General features: G+C 52.3%; 1 protein-coding gene across 1 annotated transcript; it reads right to left on the reverse strand.

Moving 5' to 3' along the window:
* Positions 1-406: 406 nt before the first annotated feature.
* Positions 407-18,010, reverse strand: LOC105728522 (calcium release-activated calcium channel protein 1). The gene is made up of 2 exons (XM_021675475.2): positions 17,723-18,010; positions 407-1,378 (listed from the first exon to the last, which is right to left on the reverse strand). Exons 1-2 carry the CDS (start codon positions 18,008-18,010, stop codon positions 776-778), a joined length of 891 nt encoding a protein of 296 aa, XP_021531150.2. The 3' UTR covers positions 407-775.
* Positions 18,011-22,388: the final 4,378 nt, after the last annotated feature.

Consider the following 22,388-nt stretch of genomic DNA (forward strand, 5'->3'; position numbering starts at 1 on the left):
ACCGCAACCTCCACCTTCTGGTTTTAAGAGATTCTCCTGCCTCAGCCTCCCCCTCCCAAGAAGTTGGGATTACAGGCATGCGCCACCATGCCTGGCTAATTTTGTATTTTTAGTAGAGACAGGGTTTCTCCATGTTGGTCAGGCTGGTCTCAAACTCCTGACCTCAGGTGATCCACCCACCTTGGCCTCCCAAAGTGCTGGGGTTACAGGCGTGAGCCACTGCACCCAGCCCATGGTGACTTTATGGATCACGCCACTGCACTCCAGCCTGGGCAACAAGAGCGAAACTCCATCTCAGAAAAACAAAAACAACAAAAAATGTGTTTTAAGTTTGCCTAGAGGCTCACCTAACCAGGTTGAGGCATGATACCAGTAGCCCAGGCCCAACAAACTCAAGACACAGGAAGCAGGTGTCCTTATGAGTATATTTATGTGTCACACACACATGTTCACACTCAACACTGGACGGGAGAGAGGCTGAGACGGACAGGACAGGAGGCACCCAGGTGGCACTGGCACAGGGGAGGAGGGGGGACACAGCGAGCCTGTGTCCTCACTTTGGCCCCCCACCACCTCGTAACAGGAGGTGGACCTGGAGCTGGAAGAACAGGAAGTGCTTATTCTCTTAGAGGACAGTTCAAAGTGCAGAAATTTCTCTTAGAAAAAGCCTCTTCCCTCCACGCTCTGCCCCCTGCTGCAGCCCAGCCCCTTGCACAGGCTGTCCGTGACGCTGGGGCAGGACAAGGTCATGGGGAAGGGCCCCGACCACAAGGGCCTAGGCATAGTGGCTGCCGGGCGTCAGGGGGTGGTCCCCTCTGTGATCCAGCTGGTCCTGTAAGCGGGCAAACTCCGCCAGCTCGTTGAGCTCCTGGAACTGTCGGTCCGTCTTATGGCTGACCAGTGAGCGGTAGAAGTGGACGGCGAAGACGATGAAGATCAGGCCGAAGGGCACCATGATGGTGGTGGAGGCGATGGCGGCCGCCTGGCCTGGGGTGATGCCACTGGTGCTGACGTTGGCGGCCGCGCCACCGGCGGGGGGCTTGCTGGTGGGCCTCGGCTGGCCTGGCTGCCTCTTGAGGGGCAAGAACTTGACCCAGCAGAGCAGCACGACCTCGGCCAGGAAGAGCAGCGTGCCGATGACAGTGGAGAAGGCCCAGGCCAGCTCGATGTGGCGGTGCATGCGCTCGTGTGGCGACTCCTTGACCGAGTTGAGGTTGTGCACGTTGCTGACCGCCTCGATGTTGGGCAGGATGCAGGTGCTGATCATGAGCGCAAACAGGTGCACGGCCACCAGCACCGTGGTGCAGGCACTGAAGGCGATGAGCAGCCCTGGCGGGTAGTCGTGGTCAGCGTCCAGCTGCACCTCCACCATCGCCACCTGTGGGGAGACAGGCGAGATGAGTGCCACTGGTCCCGGCCTACACTACCATGTTCCAGTCCCAGCTCTCCTCCCTCCAGGCTCTGGGACCCTGGCCAGTCGCTTGGCCTCTCCGAGCCTTAGTTTTCATGATAGTAAGGCCCATGCACCTGGGCCTAAAGAAAGCAGGACCCAAGCTGCCCGGATCTGATCCCGGCCCTGGCACTCACTAGCTGTGCAACCCTGGGAAACTCACTTAACCAATCTGAGCCTCGACTTTCTTATCTGTAAAATAGGACTGTAATAGTAGTTCATAGGATTTTTTTTTTTTTCAGACAGAGTCGCACTCTTTTGCCCAGTCTGGAGTGCAGTGGTGCGATCTTGGGTGACTGCAACCTCCACCTCCTGGATTCGAGTAATCCTCCTGCCTCAGTCTCCCAAGTACCTGGGACTAGAGGTGTGTGCTAACACACCTGGCTAATTTTTTGCATTTTTGGTAGAGACGAGGTTTCACCATGTTGGCCAGCCTGGTCTCAAACTCTCGACCTCAGGTGATCCACCTGGCTGCCTCAGCCTCCCTAAGTTTAGTTGGGATCACAAGAGTTAGCCACTGTACCCAGCCAGTTCATAGAATTATTTTAACAATTAAATGAGAGCTGGCACACGGTAACCAGCTCCCAAATCACTCCTATTACCCCTGGCCAAGTACTAGAAGCCAACTGCAGGCCAGGCACAGTGGCTCACGCCTGTAATCTCAACACTTTGGAGGCCCAGGTGGGAGGACTGCTTGAGACCAGGAGTTTGAGAGCAGCCCAGGCAACACAGAGAAACCCCATCTCTACAAAAAAAGTTTTGTAATAGCTGGGGGTGGTGGTGTGTACCTTTAGTTCTAGCTACCTGGGAGTCTGGGGCGGGAGGATCACTGGAGCCCGGGAGTTTGAGGTGGTAGTGAGCCATGACTGCACCACTGCCCTCCAGTCTGGGCACCAGAGCAAGACCCTGTCTCTAAAAGGAATAAAATAAGGCTGGGTGCAGTGGCTCATGCCTGTGATCCCAGGACTTTTGGAGATCGAGGCAGGTGGATCACCTGAGGTCAGGAGTTCGAGACCAGCCTGGCTAAGATGGTGAAACTCTGTCTCTACTAAAAGCACAAAAATTAACTGGGCATGGTGGCACGTGCCAATAATCCCAGCTATTTAGGAGGTTGAGGCAGGAGAATTGCTTGAACCCAGGAGGTGGAGGTTGTAGTAAGCAGACAGAGACTGTGCCATTGCACTCCAGCCTGGGCAACAGAGCAAGACTCCATCTCAAAAAAAAAAATCATTAAAAATTAAATTAAAAACCAACCACCATCATTTGACCTCCAGTCAAAATGGTAAATTTTGTTATGTACATTTTACTGTGGTTAAAATAAATGCATGAAAAAAAGCAATCGCCAGCTACCAGTCCTGTTGGCCCCACATCCTCACACCCAAGCAGAGGCTTCTCCTTCATGCCCTGCACTGGGGACATGGAGCGGGGTAGTGGCCGCCCTCCCAGGGCACACCCAGGCCCTTCTGAGAACATAGTGCACGACTTGACAAGTACCGAGCAGGCTTCCCAGAAGCCACGGGCTTAGCCCAGGTGCGGCCTGGGGCCAGTGTGCCCTGGGGCCGTCTCCTCCCCAGCCCCAGGGCTGACGCACCAGTTGACCCCAGTTCCTGGAGACCTGTGAGCCCGAGGTCACCAGGGGCATGCTTCGGGCCAGACACTCACTGCTCCTCACCTGGGCCTTGCAAACCACCCCTATGCGAAGGAGCCAGCTCATCAGATCTGGGCAGAGAGAAGCAGGCAGTGGGCACGCGACCAGGTTCAACCCATGAGGGCTGGAGGGAGGGAGGCGGTGGAATTCCATCAAGGACAGTGACTCTTTATAAAGTGTTTGCTATGTATGTGGCAGGCTCAGAGTGGGAAGCCTAATGCTGAGATTTCTCCATTAGCCACACACCAGCCTGGTCCCCAGCAGGCAGGGAATTCCTGGCCTCACCCCTCTCAACCCTAGATAGAGGTATGGGCTCCTTCCTTCCCCACCACTCTCCTTTTGCAGCCTGCCTGTCTTGAACCCTGACTCCCCTGCCCTGTATTAGGCTGCGTGACTCTGGCAAGCTCTTTCAATTTTCTGTGCTTCTGTTTCCACATCTGTAAAACGGGAATAATGGTACAAGCCTCGAAGGCTTCTTGTGAGGATTAAGCGAGTTAATCCATGTAAAATAGGTAGTGTCCGGCATACAACAAACCCTCAATAAAATCGAGCTTTATTACGACTCAGTTTAGGAACCTCACCCCTAACCCAGACTCTATGACATCCTCCTGGGGCTTCTACCCTCCTGCAGAGGGGCACGTTCAGGCAGAAAGAATGGCGCCAGGCCAAATCAGCAGACCCCTGTTCCAGCTCCACAACTGCCTGCTTGCCGGGGAACTTTGGCCAAGACCCTCCTCTCCACCCGTAAAAGGAGGGGAAGCGGCGAGGTGAAGGTCACAACCTAGATCTGACTTGGGGTCGGACACCTTTGGGAATCTGAAGATGGTGAACACTCTCCTTAAAACAGCCAAGTATCATTTATTCATAGGACCTTTCTGACAATTTCAACGGGATCTGCAGGCTTTTGCCTAAGAATGCCCACAGTGGATGATGGTATGTACTTTTCAGCCCAGGCGTTTACAAAACATTTCAAGCTCATATAAATTTGGGGCAGCGCCATCAGGATTTCTACCATGTTTAAGATCTTTGGTGGCCTAAAGCCAGCCCTGAGAATTCTGAGTCCATGCGGGTGAGGGTGTCACAGCACATGTAGGTGCTGGACACAAGACGTGGAGCGGGCCACCAGGGCATGGCAGGTGGAGGGCCACATCCTGCAGCTCACTGGTCTCTGTCCCCAGGCCTGCCCACACCTGGAAGAGGGGAGCCCCCTCCAGCAGCCAGTGTCTCCTGCCACGTCCCCACCCCCAGCACTTCCTCTTCCTGCTCTGGCCTGCCGCCCCGGAACCTGACACCCGAGACAGGACAAGCAGCGGTGGCGGTGGCTGAGCTGGCCCAGGTCCACTGCTACTGATCCACTCACTGGAAATGTCTGGAGCCTTTGGTGGCACAGACCCTGAGCTGGCCCCTGCGGGTGTGCACGTGGGGCCTGTACACAGGTCTACAGTCCCACTCTGCTCCCTAGTTCGTGCCTCACCTGCGCCCCAGCAACCCCCAAGGAAGTGTCTCTCTCCCACTGTGCAGCCGTCAGGACCACAGAGCACACCACGCAGCTGGCTGCAAACTGGCTCCTCCAGTTACAAAGCTGGTGACCTTGGATAAGGATCTCAACCTCTCTGTTCCACAGTTTCCACATCTATACAGGCTGGGCACAGTGGCTCATGCCTGTAATCCCAGCACTCTGGGAGGCTGAGGCAGGCGGATCACTTGAGGTCAAGAGTTCAAAACCAGCCTGGCCAACAATGGTGAAACCCCGCCTCTACCAAAAATACAAAAAATTAGCCAAGTGTGGTGGCATGCACCTGTAATCTCAGCTACTCAGGAGGCTGAGGCATGAGAATTGCTTAAGTCCGGGAGGCAGAGGTTGCAGTCAGCCGAGATCGTGCCACTGCACTCCAGCCTGGATGACAGAGTGAGACTCTGTCTCAAAAAAAAAAAATTAGCTGGGTGTGGTGGTGGGCGCCTGTAGTCCCAGCTACTTGGGAGGCTGAGACAGGAGAATCGCTTGAACCTGGGAGGCAGAGTTGCAGTGAGCCGAGATAGCACCACTGTACTCTAGTCCGAGAGACAAAGACTCTTTTTTTTTTTTTTTTTAAAAAAAAAAAGAGGATCCCATGAGTTACTAATACCATCATTCTTCTTTTACGAACGAGAAAACTGAGGCTCAGAAAGGTGAGGTCAGCTGTGCAAAGGGTTACTCAGCTGCTGCATTTGAACCCAAGTCCACTTGGCTCCACACCAGGGTATGACAGGGGCAAGGGAGCACCTCCCGCACATGCCGACTGAGATTACATGTAGTTTTCACATGTAGATGTTTAGCAAAGGGCCAGCTACAGCAGCTCAATAAATCTTAGTTAAAAAGAAAAACACATAAACTAGGCACACACCTATAATCTAGCATTTTGGGGAGCCGAGGTAGAAGGATCACTTGAGGCCAGGAATTGGAGATGACCCAGGGCAACATAGTGAAACCTCATCTCTACAAAACCAAAAAATTAGCTGGGTGTACCAGGATTTGCACCTGAGTTCAGCTTCCAAGAAAAAAAGAAAAAATATTAAAAAAGAAAAATTAGCTGGGCGTAGTGGGTACACCTGTAGTCCTAGCTACTCGGGAGGCTGAGGTGAGGGAATCCCTTCAGCACAGGAGATTGAGGCTGCAATGAGTCTGTGCTGTCGTACTCCAGCTTGGGCAACAAAGTGAGATTCTCTCACTCTCACTCTCTCTGTCTCACACACACACACACGAGTGCACACAGAAAAAAAAATTAGCTGGGTATAGTGGGCATGCCTGTCGCCCCAGCTACTTTTTTTTTTTGAAACAGAGTCTCACTCTGTCACCCAGGCTGGGGTGCAGTGGTGCGATCTTGGCTCACTGCAACCTCCACCTCCTGGGTTCAAGCGATTGTCCTGCCTCAGCCTCCTGAGTAGCTGGGACTACAGGCGCCTGCCACCACACCCAGCTAATTTTTGTATTTTTTTTTTTTTTGAGATGGAGTTTCACTCTCGTTACCCAGGCTGGAGTGCAATGGCGCGATCTTGGCTCACCGCAACCTCTGCCTCCTGGGTTCAGGCAATTCTCCTGCCTCAGCCTCCTGAGTAGCTGGGATTACAGGCACGCGCCACCATGCCCAGCTAATTTTTTGTATTTTTAGTAGCGATGGGATTTCACCATGTTGACCAGGTTGGTCTCGATCTCTTGACCTCATGATCCACCCGCCTCGGCCTCCCAAAGTGCTGGGATTACAGGCGTGAGCCACCGCGCCCGGCTAATTTTTGTATTTTTAGTAGAAATGGAGGTTTCGCCATGTTGGCCAGGCTGGTCTCAAACTCCCAACCTCAGATGATCTCCCTGCCTCAGCCTGCCAAAGTGCTGGGATTACAGGTGTGAGCCACCATGCCCAGCCAATCTCGGCTACTTGAGAGGCTGAGGTAGGAGGATCCCTTGAACCCAGGAGTTTGAGGCTGCAGTGAGCTCTGATCGCACCATTGCACTTCAGTGTGGGCAACAGAGCAAAACTCTCTATCTCTTAAAAAAAAAGGGGGGGTGAAGAAAAGAAAAGACAAAAAGAAAAAAACAGAGCTTGAAGTGGAAGAGAAATTGTGGCTGGATACCCTCGGCTCAGGCTGGAGACAGGGACCCCACATGCCCACCTTCCAACCCTGACTCTGAGCCTCGCCTGCTGTACAGAGGCAGCCCCAGCTCCAAACCCCAGCCACAAAGAGGATGTGTACCCCAAGCCACGCCTGGCCTGATGGCCATCTCCACAGGACAGAGACCACCACATTCCACACCACTTGTCACACCCGCAGGCTCCAGGGCCAGAAAGCAGTGCAGCTGTTGGGACGCACACGGCCAGGAGATACTAACACTTGCCAGCCCGCCCTGAGGTTTTTCTGGGCTGGGGAGAGGGGAGAGGCTGGGCTCTCTAAGGAAGAGGAAGGGGACTGCTGCCCTGCTCCGGAAGAAACCCCATCACCCTCACCGGACCCTACGGTTCCTGGAACTCCAGCCACATAGGCAGGCTGTATGTGCCCACACTTGGGACCGAGTTCAATGTCACCGGGTTCAGGGGGGCGTGTAAAAGAATGATTTAAAGAGAAGAAAGGGAAGGTTGGCATGTGTCACGAAGCTTGATGACAATTTCACGGGAATAAAAGCCACCACTTTTTCCAGGACACTTCTTGCTCCAGAAATCTCCCCCTGGGTGAGGAGGGTGAAGGCCGGGGGCCCTGCAGACCTGGCAGCTGGCTGCCAGGGCCCCAGCTGATCCCCGGTGAGATTGGATCAGATCAGATCGCATGCAGCTTCACAAGGTAAATATAGCCCGTCAGCCCAAAATAAACAGCCCCCGGCCAGTCGCTGGCTGTCTGAACCTGGCGAGGCGAACCCTAAAGGGACAGGAAAGGCGAGAGACCCACATCACCATCTCACACTGGTCCAGGGATCCCCCCATTGGGGGTTTGGCTATAGATGTCAAACCTTAGCAAGGGCCAAGAAGAGGGTTACGTAACTGTGCGAAGGGCAGGGCCTGGCCGGCCGTGGCAGACTGTACAAAGCATCGGCCCACCTCACCCAAGTGCCAGTCATCTCTCCCGGCTCCTGCTGGGCTCCATGGAGACCCTGGGCACCTGGCATCTGCAAGTCCAGACCCCTCCGAGGCAGCCCTCCCACGCCGGGCCTGACCTCAGCCCCTGCAGCCTTCCTGCCCCCGGCCTAGTTCTTTTCTTGTCCACCCTTTTAGGAGGGTGGATGGCTGCCGCCTGGAACCTGAGGCTACTTAGCTGCAATCATGCAGGGTCACCCGGAGCTGTCTGAGCCTGCCCGCCCCACCTCAACTGCAAACCATAACTTAAGAGGGGATTGAGGCCCAGCGGGCAGTGGTTTACACAGTCTTGACCATGACAGTCCAGGGCTCCAAATATTTCCGTAAATAGACACACACGCATTTATAACAGAAACAAAAGTTTCACCAAACAACATTTAGCCTTAAAGCATGCCAACAAGGCCTATTCTTGCAAGATGGAATGCATGCTGCTACTTTGTTTCATTTCATCCTTATTTCACTCTAAAAAGGACCAGTAGCTTGGTACCAAAGTTATCAAAAGAAAGAAACAACAAAGGTGCTTGTTGCAACTTACTAAATTTGTCACAAGCCATGAATGGGTTTAACTTGCACACAGGGTAGAGGAACACAGGCCCAGACTTTCTCTTCAACTGGCTAATTCTTTGTTGTTTTTGAGATGGAGTCTTGCTCTGTTGCCCAGGCTGGAATGCAACAGCACAGTCTCGGCTCACTGCAACCTCCACCTCCTGGATTCAAGAAATTCTGCCTCAGCCTCCCAGGAAGCTGGGATTACAGGTGTCTGCCACCATGCCTGGCTAATTTTGGTATTTTTAGTAGAGATGGGATTTCTTTATGTTCATCAGGCTGGTCTCGAACCCTTGACCTCAGGCAATCCACCACCTCCGCCTCCCAAAGTGCTGAGATTACAGGCGTGAGCCACTGTGCCTGGCCTCAACTGGCTAATTCTTTTTTGAGGCAGGGTTTCACTCTGTTGCCCAGGCGAGGGTGCAGTTGGGTGATCACAGCTCCCTGCAGCCTCAACCTCTCAGGTTCAGTGATCCTCCCATCTCAGCCTCCCAAATAGCTGGGACTACAGGCACGCACCACCATGCCTGGCAAATTTTTATTTTGTTTAATTTTGAGATGGAGTTTCACTCTTGTTGCCCAGGCTGGAGTGAAATGGTGCTATCTCGGCTCACTGCAACCTCCAATCTCCCGGGTTCGAGTGATTCTCCTGCCTCAGCCTCCCAAGTAGCTGGGATTACAGGCGCCTGCCTCCGCACTTGGCTAATTTTTTTGTATTTTTAGTAGAGACGGAGTTTACCATTTTGGCCAGGCTGGTTTTGAACTCCTGACCTCAGGTGATCCACCGTCCTCGGCTTCCCAAAGTGCAGGTATTACAGACACAAGCCATTGCACCCGGCCAATTTTTAAATTTTTTGTAGAGACAGGGTCTCACTATGTTGCCCAGGCTGGTCTCAAACTCCTGCGCTCAAGCAATCCTCTCGCCTCCGCCTCCCAAAGTGCTGGGATTACAGGCATGAGCCACCACACCGATCCCATCTGGCTAAATTTTATCTTATTTAAAAAGATTTTAAAATAAAATCTTATTTTTAAATTTTATCTTCATGTCACTGCTGTTCCCTGGGCTTCTAGGTGAGCTCCGGGGTCATTCGCTCATTCATTTAGGGAATAGTTACTGAGAACTTACCATGTGCCTAGAAGACCTTGTGGCCCTGCTGGAGACAAAGCAGGGAATAAGACAGCAGATCCCTAGCCCAGAAAGGGGAGATGGAGGGAGAGTGATGGGTGCTAAACACTTAAGCAAGTAATTTATTTTTATTTTTATTTATTTGAGACAGATTCTCACTGTCGTCCAGGCTGGAGCGCGATGGCGCGATCTTGGCTCACTGCAACCTCCGTCTCCTGGGTTCAAGCAATTCTCCTGTCTCAGCCTCCCAAGTAGCTGGGATTACAGGTGCATGCCACCATACCTGGCTAATTTTTGTATTTTTAGTAGAGATGGAGTTTCACCATGTTGGCCAGGCTGATCTCAAACTCCTGGCCTCAAGTGATCCATCTGCCTTGGCCTCCTAAAGTTCCGAGATTGCAGGTGTGAGCCACCATGCCTGGGTGCAAATAAATATTTTTAGACAGTTATAAGTGCCTTCAATCAATGCTTTCCCATCACTCCACTTATCAAATGCGTTCTAAAGGCAGAATCCTATGTATCTTGCTTGCTCCACTCTACTATGTCTTTGTTCTTCCAGCATCTAGCTCTGGGCCTCCATAAAAGGTGGCTGCAGGAGTTTAGAAAGGTAAGGCCTGGCCTAGGGTGTTTCAGCCCAGGGTGTCCAGAGTGTCCAGAAGATAACTGTAGGTGATTCCCTGGGACTTGGAAGATCATATTAGAACCTCTTATGATATTCATTGATTTACCTCATCCTTTCAACTGTTCTGTTTTGTTTTTATATACGTTTATAACATGATTTATTAGAATGCACGTATCATTTATAGACATAACAAATATTGAGGCTAGTGCTAATTTTTGTTTTTAAGAGCTGGGAGTCGTGCTTTGTTGCCCAGGCTGGAGTGCAGTGGTGCAATCATAGCTCACTACAGCCTTGAACTAGGTTCAAGTGATCCTTCTGCCTCAGCCTCCTAAGTAGCTGGGACTACAGCCCTGGACCACTATGCTGGCTATGTGGTCCTGGGAGGTGGAGTTTGCAGTCAGCCAAGATTGTACCATTGCAACCTGGGTGACAGAGTGACTCTGTCTCAAAAAAAAAAGATGAGCACATTGGCTCACACCTGTAATCCCAACACTTTGGGAGGTTACAGGTTACTGTGTTGCCCAGGCTGGTCTTAAACTCCTGGGCAAGCGAGCCTCCTACCTGGGCCTCCCAAAATGCTGGGATTACTTACAGACGTGAGCCACCATACCCTGCCTGATCCTGACTCATTTAAAAAAATAGTTTGGGCCTGGCACGGTGGCTCACGCCTGTAATCAACGCACTTTGGGAGGCTGAGGCGGACAGACACCTGAAGTCGAGAGTTCAAGACCAGCCTGACCAACATGGAGAAATCCCGTCTCTACTAAAAATACAAAATTAGCCGGGCATGGTGGTGCATGCCTGTAATCCCAGCTACTCAGGAGGCTGACACAGGAGAATTGCTTGAACCCAGGAGGTGGAGGTTGTGGTAAACTGAGATCGAGACTCCAGCCTGGGCAACAAGAGTGAAACTCTGTCTCAAAAAAAAGTTTGGCTTAGATCAGGGGTCACCAAACTAGAGTCTGTAGTTTTTGTAAATAAAGTTTTATTGGCACACAGCCATGCCCCCTCACTCACCTATTATCTGTGCTGCTTTCCAGCTACAAAGGCAGAGTTGAGCAGTTACCACTGAGACCCCATGGCTCCTTTATACAAAAAGCCAGCTGACCCCTGGATGACATCAATGATCCCCAAGGAAGGCTATCAAGTAACAGTCCCACAAGATTCTCCTCTGAAGAAAAGTCTGTGGTCTTAGCAGTCGGAGATGTTCCTTCCGAGAGCATATTAAAGAACTCTTAGAAACATCATCAGAGAGAAATCTGCTGTTTATGCTGATTTTTATTTATTGATTTATTTGTTTTTGAGATAGGGTCTCGCTCTGTCACCCAGACTGGAGTGAAGTGGCACCATTACAGCTCACTGCAGCCTCAACCTTCTGGGCTCAAGTGATCCTCCTGCCTCAGCCTCCCAAGTACTTGGGACCACAGGCATCTGCCACCATGACTGGCTATTTTTTAAAATTATTATTTGTAGAGATGGGGTCTCACTATGCTGCCCAAGCTGGTCTCCAACTCCTAGGCTCCAGCTATCCTCCTACCTCAGCCTCTCAAAGTGCTGGGATTACAGGTGTGTCACTGCACCTGGTCTGCTGTCTATGTTTAAACTTTATATTCAGTTTTATTTCTCAACAGGAAATTTCCCCTTCCCCCTCAGCCCACACTGATTACCACAGGGCTGTCTTAGAAGCCTGCTCAGCGTTCTCCTTCATCAGCCAGGGACCCAGCAACCAGTAGGCTTCAACACTGCTCTTGGTCAGAATTCCCAAAATATGCCACAGGCACTTGTGAAATTTTACAAAGGAAGCACCCTCCTCTTGGGGACACAGCAAAATTCCATTTCTCCATAGCCTGGTGTGTAAATCCAGCACGCAGAATCTCGTGTCTGGAAGATTTCAAAAGCCCAGTATACAACCTGCATGGGTGGTGGAAATGAGAGGGTGGTAGAGTGGAAATGGCTGCCAGCCAGACAGACAAGAGCATGAATTCTACTAGCTGGGGAACCTTAAGCTCTAGAAGCTTTTGTTTTCCTGTTTACGGTACATACTTTTAAGAGCTACGGTGAGGATTAAGTAAGAATGAAAGAAAAGTATTCGGGCTCATGCCTGGCACAACAGGGTTTCCATAAACAGTAACCACCACGACTACCACCATCATAGAATTCAACATGTAACTCTTGTCTAGAACCTTCAATGGCTCCCTGTTGCCTATCCAAGAGTTCAAAGTTCCCAAACAGCCAATCAAGGCCCTTCATCATCTTGCCTGGCTAGGTTCACATTCTCTACTACTTCCTACACACCGTCAACCCCAAACATAGCCCCTGTCTGTACCTTTCCCCTAGGCCCTGTAATTTCTTATTTTTAACTGTTCCTGCCATTTCCTTTGACTTGATGGCTCTTTCTTAAGTCCCACCTCCACCACCCTCCAGGCTTGGAAAGAGCCGGATTCTTCTGACTCAGTTAACCCTTAGCAGCCCTAATGCCATGAGAAAAAGGGTGAGCAAGTTTCTGGGATAGTCGGGTCAGGTACTTTGCAAATATTACCTCAATGAATCCTCATACCAACGAGGTTGGTGCTATTACTCCATTTTATTTTTAAAATTATTATTATTTTTTTGAGACAGAGTTTCACTCTGTCGCCCAAGCTGGAATGCAGCGGCATGATCTCGGCTCACTGCAACCTCCACCTCCCTGGTTCAAGCAATTCCCACCATGGCTGGCTACTTCATTTTTAAGATGAGGAAACTGAGGCCCAGAAGGGTTGAATGACTTGCTCAAGGTCTTGCCTTTATAAGAGACAGAGCTGGGATTTGTTTTTTAATAAAGAGACGGGTCTCGCTATGTTGCCCAGGCTGGAGTGCAGTGGCTATTCACAGCACCATCCCAATCCTGATCAGCACCAGAGTTTGACCAGCTCCATTTCCAACCTGGGCTGGTTCACCCCTCCTTAGGCAACCTAGTGGTCCCCCGCTCTCAGGAGTTCACCATATTGATGCCGAACTTAGTGTGGACACCCAATCGGCATAGCGCACTACAGCCCAGAACTCCTGGGCTCAAGCGATCCTCCCACCTCAGCCTCCCGAGTAGCTAGGACTACAGGCACGTGCCACCGTGCCCGGCTAGAGCTGGGATTTGAACCAAGCTGTCTTGCTCAAGTGTCTGTTCTGATCTTGTTCTGCTTTCGCCTCTCCTCTGTTCCCCTCCATTCTGATGCTTCCTCTCCCACAGCAACGGCACTACGCCACAGCCACAGGGCTCTGCAGAGTCCACGCCAGGTGACCCTGGGCAAATCTTTCCTCTCGATGACCACCTGTACCCACTGTAAGGTTAGCCAAGAAAAAGGAGAGTAGACCCAAAGTCAGGCAAACAAGTTTTTTTTTTCTTTGAGATGGAGCTTTTGTTGCCCAGGCTGGAGGGCAAGGGTGCGACCTTGGCTCACCGCAACCTCTGCCTCCTGGGTTCAAGCGATTCTCCTGCCTCCTGAGTAGCTGGGATTACAGGTATGTGCTACCAAACTCGGCTGATTTTTGTATTTTCAGTAGAGACGGGGTTTCTCCATGTTGGTCAGGCTGGTCTTGAACTCCCAACCTCAGGTGATCCACCCGCCTCAGCCTCCCAAAGTGCTGGGATTACGACGTGAGCCACTGCACTAGCCGCAAGCAAGTTTTATTAACCTGCCAGGCTGCCCCGTAACAATCAAGGAGGCAGTCCCGAGCTTACAAAATGAGGGGTTTATATGGGGTGAGAGGGGCATAAAGGAGTTTCAGGACTGAGATAATCTATCGGCTTGTAACAGGCACAGAGATAGTTTGTTAACTTGTGACCGATGTACACTACATCATCCAGTGACTTTTGTGGAGGCAGTTCTAAAAAAAACAGGATTTTACAGGTATGTGTAAAACAGGAATTTACAAGTATGGAAACAAACATTTGCTTTCCCCGTCCTTCCCGAGCTGCCCAGATGGCTGTAATCAGGTTTTGCTTAATTGTAGCGCCTGGATAGGAGTTCAGGAATGCAGCTGCAGAGCAATCAGAGTCAGGGGGCAGAGTCAGCTTGTGTGGAGGGGCTTTTCTGAGGCAACTTGTCGCTAACACCCACCTGGTTGTAGGAAGATCACACAAGATGCTACATGGAACACTGTCTAGCCTATTGCAAAAGCCTAATCAACAACAGCAATAATAATTACTATCAGTGATCAGTACTAGGAATAGTGATAGCAATTTCTTGCTCATTTCCATGGTCCCTGAACTCTGAACATGTCACAGAGGCTCAGTGTCTTATGATTTGAGTCCTTCCTTCCAACTCATTTTCACAGAAATCACAGGCAACTTCTGAACCAGCTCTAGAACCTGGGAACAGAAGGGTGCTGGCGGCAGAGAACTGCAGGGGCAGATAATCCAAAAATAATTGATCCCAGGTCGTGGAAAGCATTTTGTTTACGGCGGCAGACTGACCTTCCCAATTATCTTCTGCTTAGGCTAATGTTACAGCCTACCTTCCGCAGAAGACGAGATCACCACATGTACTTGCTGCCAGTCCTGCAGGGGCGGGGTCAGGCTTAGGCTGGCTGCCTCTCGATGAAGTATAAACTGAGGCACAGAGGGCCTGAATCAAAGCCCACAAGAGTACACCCGGCTCAAGGAGGTGGACAGGATGCTGATCCCATGCCATATCCAAGGCCCCTTGCTTCGTATCTCTCGTTAGAGTTTGGAGGATGGTGCGCGCTGTTCCTAGAAACTCCGTCTGCAGCAAGAATCTTGTCTGCAGATCAGAGAGGGTCCAGGCAAGGGTGCAACATCAGACCCTGAAAATTCCTCAATGTTTCATGGGCCCAGTCTGGCCTCATAATGAATCTTCACGCGAGTCCATGGGACAGCAGGATATCTGCCATCTCCGTACGCATAAGAAAACTGGCATCATAAACAAACAAAAGAAAACTGGCATCAAAGGGGTAAAGCCACTTGCCTGAGGTCCCCCACCGCCCATCCCCAACACTTCATGGCCACCTGGCCAGGCCCTTCTACCCATGAAGTGGGGAATCTCTCAGTTCCCTCCATACTTCGTGGAGGACCCTCCCTCAATCTCACCTGGTGACCCTACCCACTTGGCGATCACAGGTCAAGTCAGCTTCTCTGACTTTCCAGGTCTCTGGGAAGGAAGCCCTCTGGGGGCAGGAAGTTGGTTGTGCTGACTCATAGGCCAAGGGAGAGTAATCCAGGAACTTGTCACTCTGTTACTATGGCATTGGGGCAGCTGGCACCCCCTCCTTTCTGAAGCTGGCTAGGCGGCTAAGGTGGGGTGGGATATGGCAGGACCCCCATCCTGCACCCAATCCCATCTCTCCTATAGATTCCCAGCTTCCTGGTACATCCAGTTATCCTCTTATAACTGCGGAATGGAGAGTGTCATGGGGTTCCGTCCTTCCCTGCCTGCAGAACTTTGGGGATTCCATCAGCAGAGCCGGGAAGCCTTCTCCACCCAGGCAGGGGAAAATAAAAAGTCCCCAAGAGACAGACTGGGTAGGCCAAGGCCCACTCCATGCCATCGGCTGCCCCAGTCTCCTGACTTCCCCACACTGTTTTTAGCAAGAGGAAGGAGGTTACACTTGACCATGAGGCCTGTCTTCGAGAGGAAGAGAGGACTTAAGAAGGCAGGAAAGTGTCATTCATCTGGATCTCACCCCTCAGGAGTGAGAGGGGGCCTGGGGCAGTTATAAACTCATGACAAGGAGAGGGGGAACCATTATCTCAAACCTGGAGCGCTGCAGGGAAAGGCTGACAACTGGTAGCTCCCTCCCTGCGCCATTATAAAAGTTTCTTTGGCTTAAAAGAAACTCTTTTGTCCTGTTTCTCATTTTCTAGGCCTGTCCTAACATGTCCGTGGCTGGACATCTATCAGAGTTCCTATAGACCGCAATGGGTACAAGTGCCTGAGCAAGTTCTGAATGCCAGCAGACCCGAGTTCAAATCCCGCTCCCCAGGACTGGCTGTGCGGTTTTGGGAAAGCCCTTTGGCAAAATCACCAGAGAGAGTTGTTGAGGAGTAAGCCTGGGAGTTAAGGCACCTTGCAGTGTGAGTGTTTAGCAAATGCCAGGTCTTTTCAGAGATTCTCCAGGCACGAGGCAGAACCTGGTCTCAGGATTTGAAACTAATAGAGCAGAATTCTGTCCTATCTAAACTAAAAACCCAAGTGCTGTCCCTTTATACAAACACACTCCCTGATTTCCTCTCAGGGGCTCCCTCAATTTTATTCTCAAAGTCAGAGAAACTTTAGAGTAGCAGCCTTCTTTGACAGATTCAGGAATTGAGGCCCAGAGAGGGAGAGTGAGCTGCCTGAGGTCACAAAGGCAGCTAGCAGTCGAGCAGCGACGGCTGCTTCCCACTCCCCACCTCCCCGCCCAGCGTGCTCAGGGCCTCTAAAAAATTCAGGCTCTGCTGCAAGGCAAAGCAGGGAGAGTCCCAGACACACTCCCTTCCCAAGAAAACACGAAGGGTGCAGCCACTCCCTGCCTCAAGGCCAAGGGCTTAGCTCACTTGCGGCGGGGGCAGGAGTGCTCTGGTCTACAGAACTGGGGGGCGAGGAGGCAGAGTCCATTCACACAGGCTGATATCACCGAAAGTGATAATAATGTAGTTTTTATGTAGTGCCCTGCGCCAGAGAAATACTAAGATGCCAAGCCTTGAAGTAACCTCAGAGTCACTTCTCAGGCTCATCCACGCCCTCACCCACCCCACAGCTCAGAGGCTTCGCACTCCAGCTCCTTGGGATGTGGGGGAAGGAAAGCATGACTAGCTCCTAGATCAAGGAGCCCATTGGGCCAGGCGCGGTGGCTCACGCCTGTAATCCCAGCACATTGGGAGACCGAGGCGGGCAGATCACGAGGTGAAGAGTTCAAGACCAGCCTGGCCAACATGATGAAACCCCGTCTCTACGAAGAATACAAAAATTAGCCGGGCGTGGTGGCACCTGCCTGTAATCCCAGCAACTCTGGAGGCTGAGCCAGGAAAACTGCTTGAACCTGGGCAGCAGAGGTTGTAGTGAGCCGAGATAGTGTCACTGAACTCTAGCCTGGGCGACACTGCAACACTCCGTCTCGGAAAAAAAGAAAGAGACCATTCAACGGGAACACGTCCCTCCCTCCTCCCCCACACGCAGTGACTCAGTGGCAAGTTTCTGGAGAAAAAAACTGAAGGTGGGGACTGGTTGTCAAATCCCCAGGCTGAGGCTCTCGGAAAATGCGGTGGAAAAGGGGTGTCAGGAAATCCCCTCTACGAGGTGATAAAAGAACACGGCCAATATCTTCCGGTCGCAGGTGTGGGGGCACAGGGGGGTCTTTCTCTTCGTCCCCACCTCCTGACGCCCCCAGTTGGGCTCGAGCCTTTGAGTCCTGACTTTCCCCTCTGCACACACGTGGGGCGGGTTCTTACAGAGCTAACTTCGGGATGCATCTACCACTCTGGCTGGGACAGGTGAGGCCATGTGGAGGCACCCGAGTCCCCCCAAGCCGGGACTCCGGCATGGCTGGTCAGCACCCCAGAACGGAGTCACTGGCGCCCACCTGTGCTTACAGCCAGCGCCTCTGCCCCCGCGCAGCGCGCACCGCGGCTTCTCCCGGCTCTTTCCTTCACCCGGCCCACCCGGCCCGCCCAGCCCGCTCCCCAGCGGGCCCCGTCGGGGCTGCGGGCGGGAGCGGCGGGGACAGCAGAGGGGGGAGGGTAGGGCGGCCAGCTCACCATGGCGAAGCCGGAGAGCAGCGCCGAAGTCCGGCTGGAGGCTTTGAGCTTGGCGCGGCTCAAGTAGAGCTTGCGCCAGGACAGCGCCTGCATGGAGTGCTCGTTGAGGCTCATCACCTCGGAGTAACTCTGGCCGATCCAGTCCGGGTAGGTGAGGGCGGGCGGCGGCGGCGGCGGGGCCCCCGGGGGCTCCCCGTCCCCGCTGCGGCGGCGGCTCCGGCGGCTGCCGCCGCTCGGGGGAAGCTCGGGGCTGCTGCGGCTCGGGGGCGGGGCGGGCTCCGGATGCATGGAGCACGCCGCCGAGGCGCGGGCCGGCCCGGGCGCCGCCTGCCCCCCACGCGGGCCCGGCCTCACCCAGCCGGCCGCACAGGACGAGGAGGACGAGGTCGAGGGAGTGCCCGCTGCCCCAGCTCGTAGGCCCGCGGCGCCGCTGGCAAGAGCCCCCCGGGTGCAGCGACCCGAGCCTGCGTGCGGGCGGCGTCCCGGATACCCGGGGCCGGGACCCCGGCGCGCACCACGATTGGCTACCGCCCCAGACTGTTTTGCATGCTCCCCGCCCACCTGGGCCCCGCCCACGGATAGGTGGGCGGGATTGTGGGCGTCACGTGACCCGCCCGCTCCGACGGCACCGCCCACGGTCCCTGGCGCGCCGCCGCCCCCGCCTCTTCCTGGAAGCGCCCGGCTGCCCCGGGACTCGCAATGCTCCCGCTCCGGCTCCTGGCGCCGCCCCTCTCCGCAGCTGCTCCCGTGGACCTGCTCCCGGAGCGCGGACTCCTTGGTCAGGCCGCCTGAGGTCACCTCTGGGCGCCTCCTGAGGCCCGTGTCCCCTTTGGAACAAGTTGGTTCAAGGTCTGTAGGAAAAAGAGCGGGCCGAGGTCTAGAGTTTATTTGGCGCTCACTGGGTGCCAAGGCTGGTCCAGATGCTGAGGCTGGGTAGGGTGGTGAACGAGATGGACAAAATCCCGTGCCCTCTTGGAGCCTGCGTTCTGGAGGGGAAGACACACAAACACCAATGAGCCCATTTCATAATAGTTTAGAAAGTGAAAGTGTAGAAAAAAAGCCGCCGGGCGAGGTGGTTCACACCAGTAATCCCAGCACTTTGGGAGGCCGAGGCGGGTGGATCACCTGAGATCAGGAGTTCAAGACAAGAGTGGCCAACATAGTGAAACCCCCTGTCTACTAAAAATACAAAAGTTAGCTGGGCGTGGTGGCGGGCGCCTGTAATCCAGCTGCTCGGGAGGCCGAGGCAGGAGAATCATCACTTGGACCTGGGAGGCGGGGGTTGCAGTGAGCCGAGGTCGCGCCGTTACACTCCAGCCTTACAGCCTGGGTGAGGAGAGTGAAACTCCGTCTCAAAAATAAATAAATAAATAAATAAATAAAGCAGGCTAAAGGAAGTGAATAGTGCGGGAGCTGCAATTTTAATTTTAAAATACGCAGATTCAGGGCAGGGAGATTTTTCTTTCTATTTTTTTAGGGTAGGAATTTTTGGTCTCTTGACCACTTTGTTCGCCTGTGTTCACCAGCATCTGATACGTACTGGGGTGACCAGTTGCTGATATTTTTTGAACCAGTGAATCCTCAAACCCATTCAGCAGGTGTCTTCTGAGCAACTATTAAGTGCTATGTTGAGGGATTCCAGGAAAATGATAACCTTCATGGAATCATATATCAGTGGGAGGTGGAGAGGGGCAGGAAATAAAGGTCACATCTTTCTGACTTAGCTCACATTTTAGCTGAGACCAGAGCCCGCCATGCAAACAAAATAGGATTTAGCTTTCCAGGGTGGCGAGAGAACTGCTCATGCCAAGACTCTGAAGCAGGGATATTTGGCTGTTGGAGCATCGGAAGGACAATTTTGGGGAGCAGAGGTGAGGTAGGGGTGTGTGCAGGAACTGTGCTAGGGAATATCTCCTAGGAGGGCAGCTCCAGGACAGGAACCTTTACTGTCAGCTTTATAGCTCCATCCTCAGCATCTAGAATATTCCTCGGCACACAATCGGTGCTCGAATTTTTTGTTAAGTGAATAAATATGGGAGAGACAGGAATGAGTGACAAGCATATGACACTGCAGGTCAGCGAGGTGAAACTTAACTCTTCTCACCACTAGGGGGCGCGCCCCTACCCAATCGGTAGAAGATGAAAACTTCCACCCCAAAAAAGTCTCTGGCTCGGGCCGGGCGCGGTGGCTCACGCCTGTAATCCCAACGCTTTGGGAGGCCGAGGCGGGTGGATCACGAGGTCAAGAGATCGAGACCATCCTGGTCAACATGGTGAAACCTCGTCTCTACTAAAAATACAAAAAAAAGGGCACGGTGGTGCATGCCTGTAATCCCAGCTACTCAGGAGGCTGAGGCAGGAGAATTGCCTGAACCCAGGAGGCAGAGGTTGCAGTGAGCAGAGATCTCACCACTGCACTCCAGCCTGAGTAACAAGAGCGAAACTTGGTCTCAAAAAAAAAAAAAAAAAAAAAAAAAAATCTGGCTCCCCAAGAGGATTTTATTGGCGTTTTTGAAACGAAGATGGGGGCGGGGCACGGTGGTTCACGCCTGTAATCTCAGCCCTTTGGGAGGCTGAGGCGTGCGGATCACCAGGTCAGGAGTTCGAGACCAGCCTGGCCAACATGGTGAAACCACTGTCTCTACTAGAAAAAATACAAAAATTAGCCAGGCTGTGCCGGGCGCGGTGGCTCACGCCTGTAATCCCAACACTTTGGGAGGCCGAGGCAGGTGGATCACGAGGTCAAGAGATGGAGACCATCCTGGTCAACATGGTGAAACCCCGTCTCTACTAAAAATACAAAAAATTAGCTGGGCATGGTGGCGCGTGCCTGTAATCCCAGCTACTCAGGAGGCTGAGGCAGGAGAATTGCCTGAACCCAGGAGGCGGAGGTTGCGGTGAGCCGAGATCGCGCCATTGCACTCCAGCCTGGGTAACAAGAGCGAAACTCCGTCTCAAAAAAAAAAAAAAAAAAAATTAGCTAGGCATGGGGTGGCGCGCGTCTGTAAATCCAGCTACTTGGGAGGCTGAAGCAGGATTATTGCTTGAACCCGGGAGGCAGAGGTTGCAGTGAGCCAAGATCATGCCACTGCACTCCAGCCAAGACTCTCTCTCAAAAAAAGCGAGAAAAAAGGGGTGCAACAGCAATGAAGATGGGGAACTTGGAATTTGAAATCCCACTCCACTGGCCTTGTTTCTCGGGTGGCTTTTGTACTTCTTATTCCTTTTGCTCAGCATTTGTGTCTCAGCTCAAATAGCACCTCCAGAGAGACCTTCCCTCTCTACTGAAGTAGCCCCAGTGTCACAATCTGTCACCTCAACTTGATTTCTTCCCTTTATAACTGTGATCACTACAGCATCTGAAATCATCTAGCTTATGTATGTGCCTTCATCTGTTTGTTTAAGCATTAAAAACAAAAGTGTGGCTGGGTGTAGAGGCTCACACCTGTCACCACAGCGCTTTGGGAGGCCAAGGCAGGTGGGTCACCTAAGGTCAGGAGGTCTAGACCAGCCTGGCCAACTTGGTGAAACCTCTATCTCTACTAAAAATCCAAAAAAAAAAAAAAAAAAAATTAGCCAGGCGTGGTGGAATACACCTGTAATCCCAGCAACTAGGGAGGCTGAGGCAGGAGAAACACTTGAACCCAGGAGGTAAAGGTTGCAATGAGTGGAGATCAAACCTCTGGACTCCAGCCTGGGTGACAGAGGGAGACTCTGTCTCAAATGAAAGAATGAATAAATAAATAAATAGTGACAGCATCTCGCCATGTTGCCCATGCTGGTCTCAAACTCCTGGGGTCAAGGGATCCTCCTATGTGGGCCTCCCAAAATGCTAGAATTACAGGCATAAGCCACTGTGCCCAGCCTGTTTAAACATTTTATTTTATTTTATTTTATTTTTTTAAGATGGAGTCTCGCTAGGCACCGTGGCTGACGCCTGTAATCCCAGCACTTTGGGAGGCTGAGGCAGGCAGATCACGAGGTCAGGAGTTCAAGACCAGCCTGACCAACGTGGTGAAAGAGTGAGACTTTGTCTTTTTTTTTTAGATGGCCTTTTTTTTTTTTGAGATAGCACCTGTTGTCCTAGCTACTTGGGAGGCTGAGGCAGGAGAATGGCTTGAACTTGGGATGCAGAGGTTGCAGTGAGCCAAGATTGCGCCAGTGCACTCCACCCTGGGCAACAGAGCGAAACTCCATCTCAAAATAAATAAATAAACAAATTAGGCAGGCGTGGTGGCCTGAGCCTGTCCTCCCAGCTTCTTGCGATGGAGGCTGCAGTGATTGCACCGCTGTCCTCCAACCTAGACAATAAGGGGAGATCCTGTCTCAAATAAATAAACAACTAAATAAATAATCATGCCTGTAATTAATTAATTAATTATTTAGTTGCAGTGCGGCTGGGTGCAGTGACTTATGCCTATAATCCCAACACTTTGGGAGGCCGAGGTGGATCACTTGAGGTTAGGAGTTCGAGACCAGCCTGGCCAACATGGCAAAACTCTGTCTCCACTAAAAATTTAAAAAAATTGGCCAGGCACAGTGGCTCACACCTGTAATTCCAGCACTTTGGGAGGCCGAGGCAGGTGGATCACAAGGTCAAGAGTTCAAGACAAGCCTGGTCAACATGGTGAAACTTCATTTCTACTAAAATTACAAAAATTAGCCG

This window comes from Aotus nancymaae, unplaced genomic scaffold (assembly GCF_030222135.1).
Source record: "Aotus nancymaae isolate 86718 unplaced genomic scaffold, 86718_ANA_hifiasm-v0.15.2.pri h1tg000021l, whole genome shotgun sequence".
NCBI classification, from domain to species: domain Eukaryota; kingdom Metazoa; phylum Chordata; class Mammalia; order Primates; family Aotidae; genus Aotus; species Aotus nancymaae.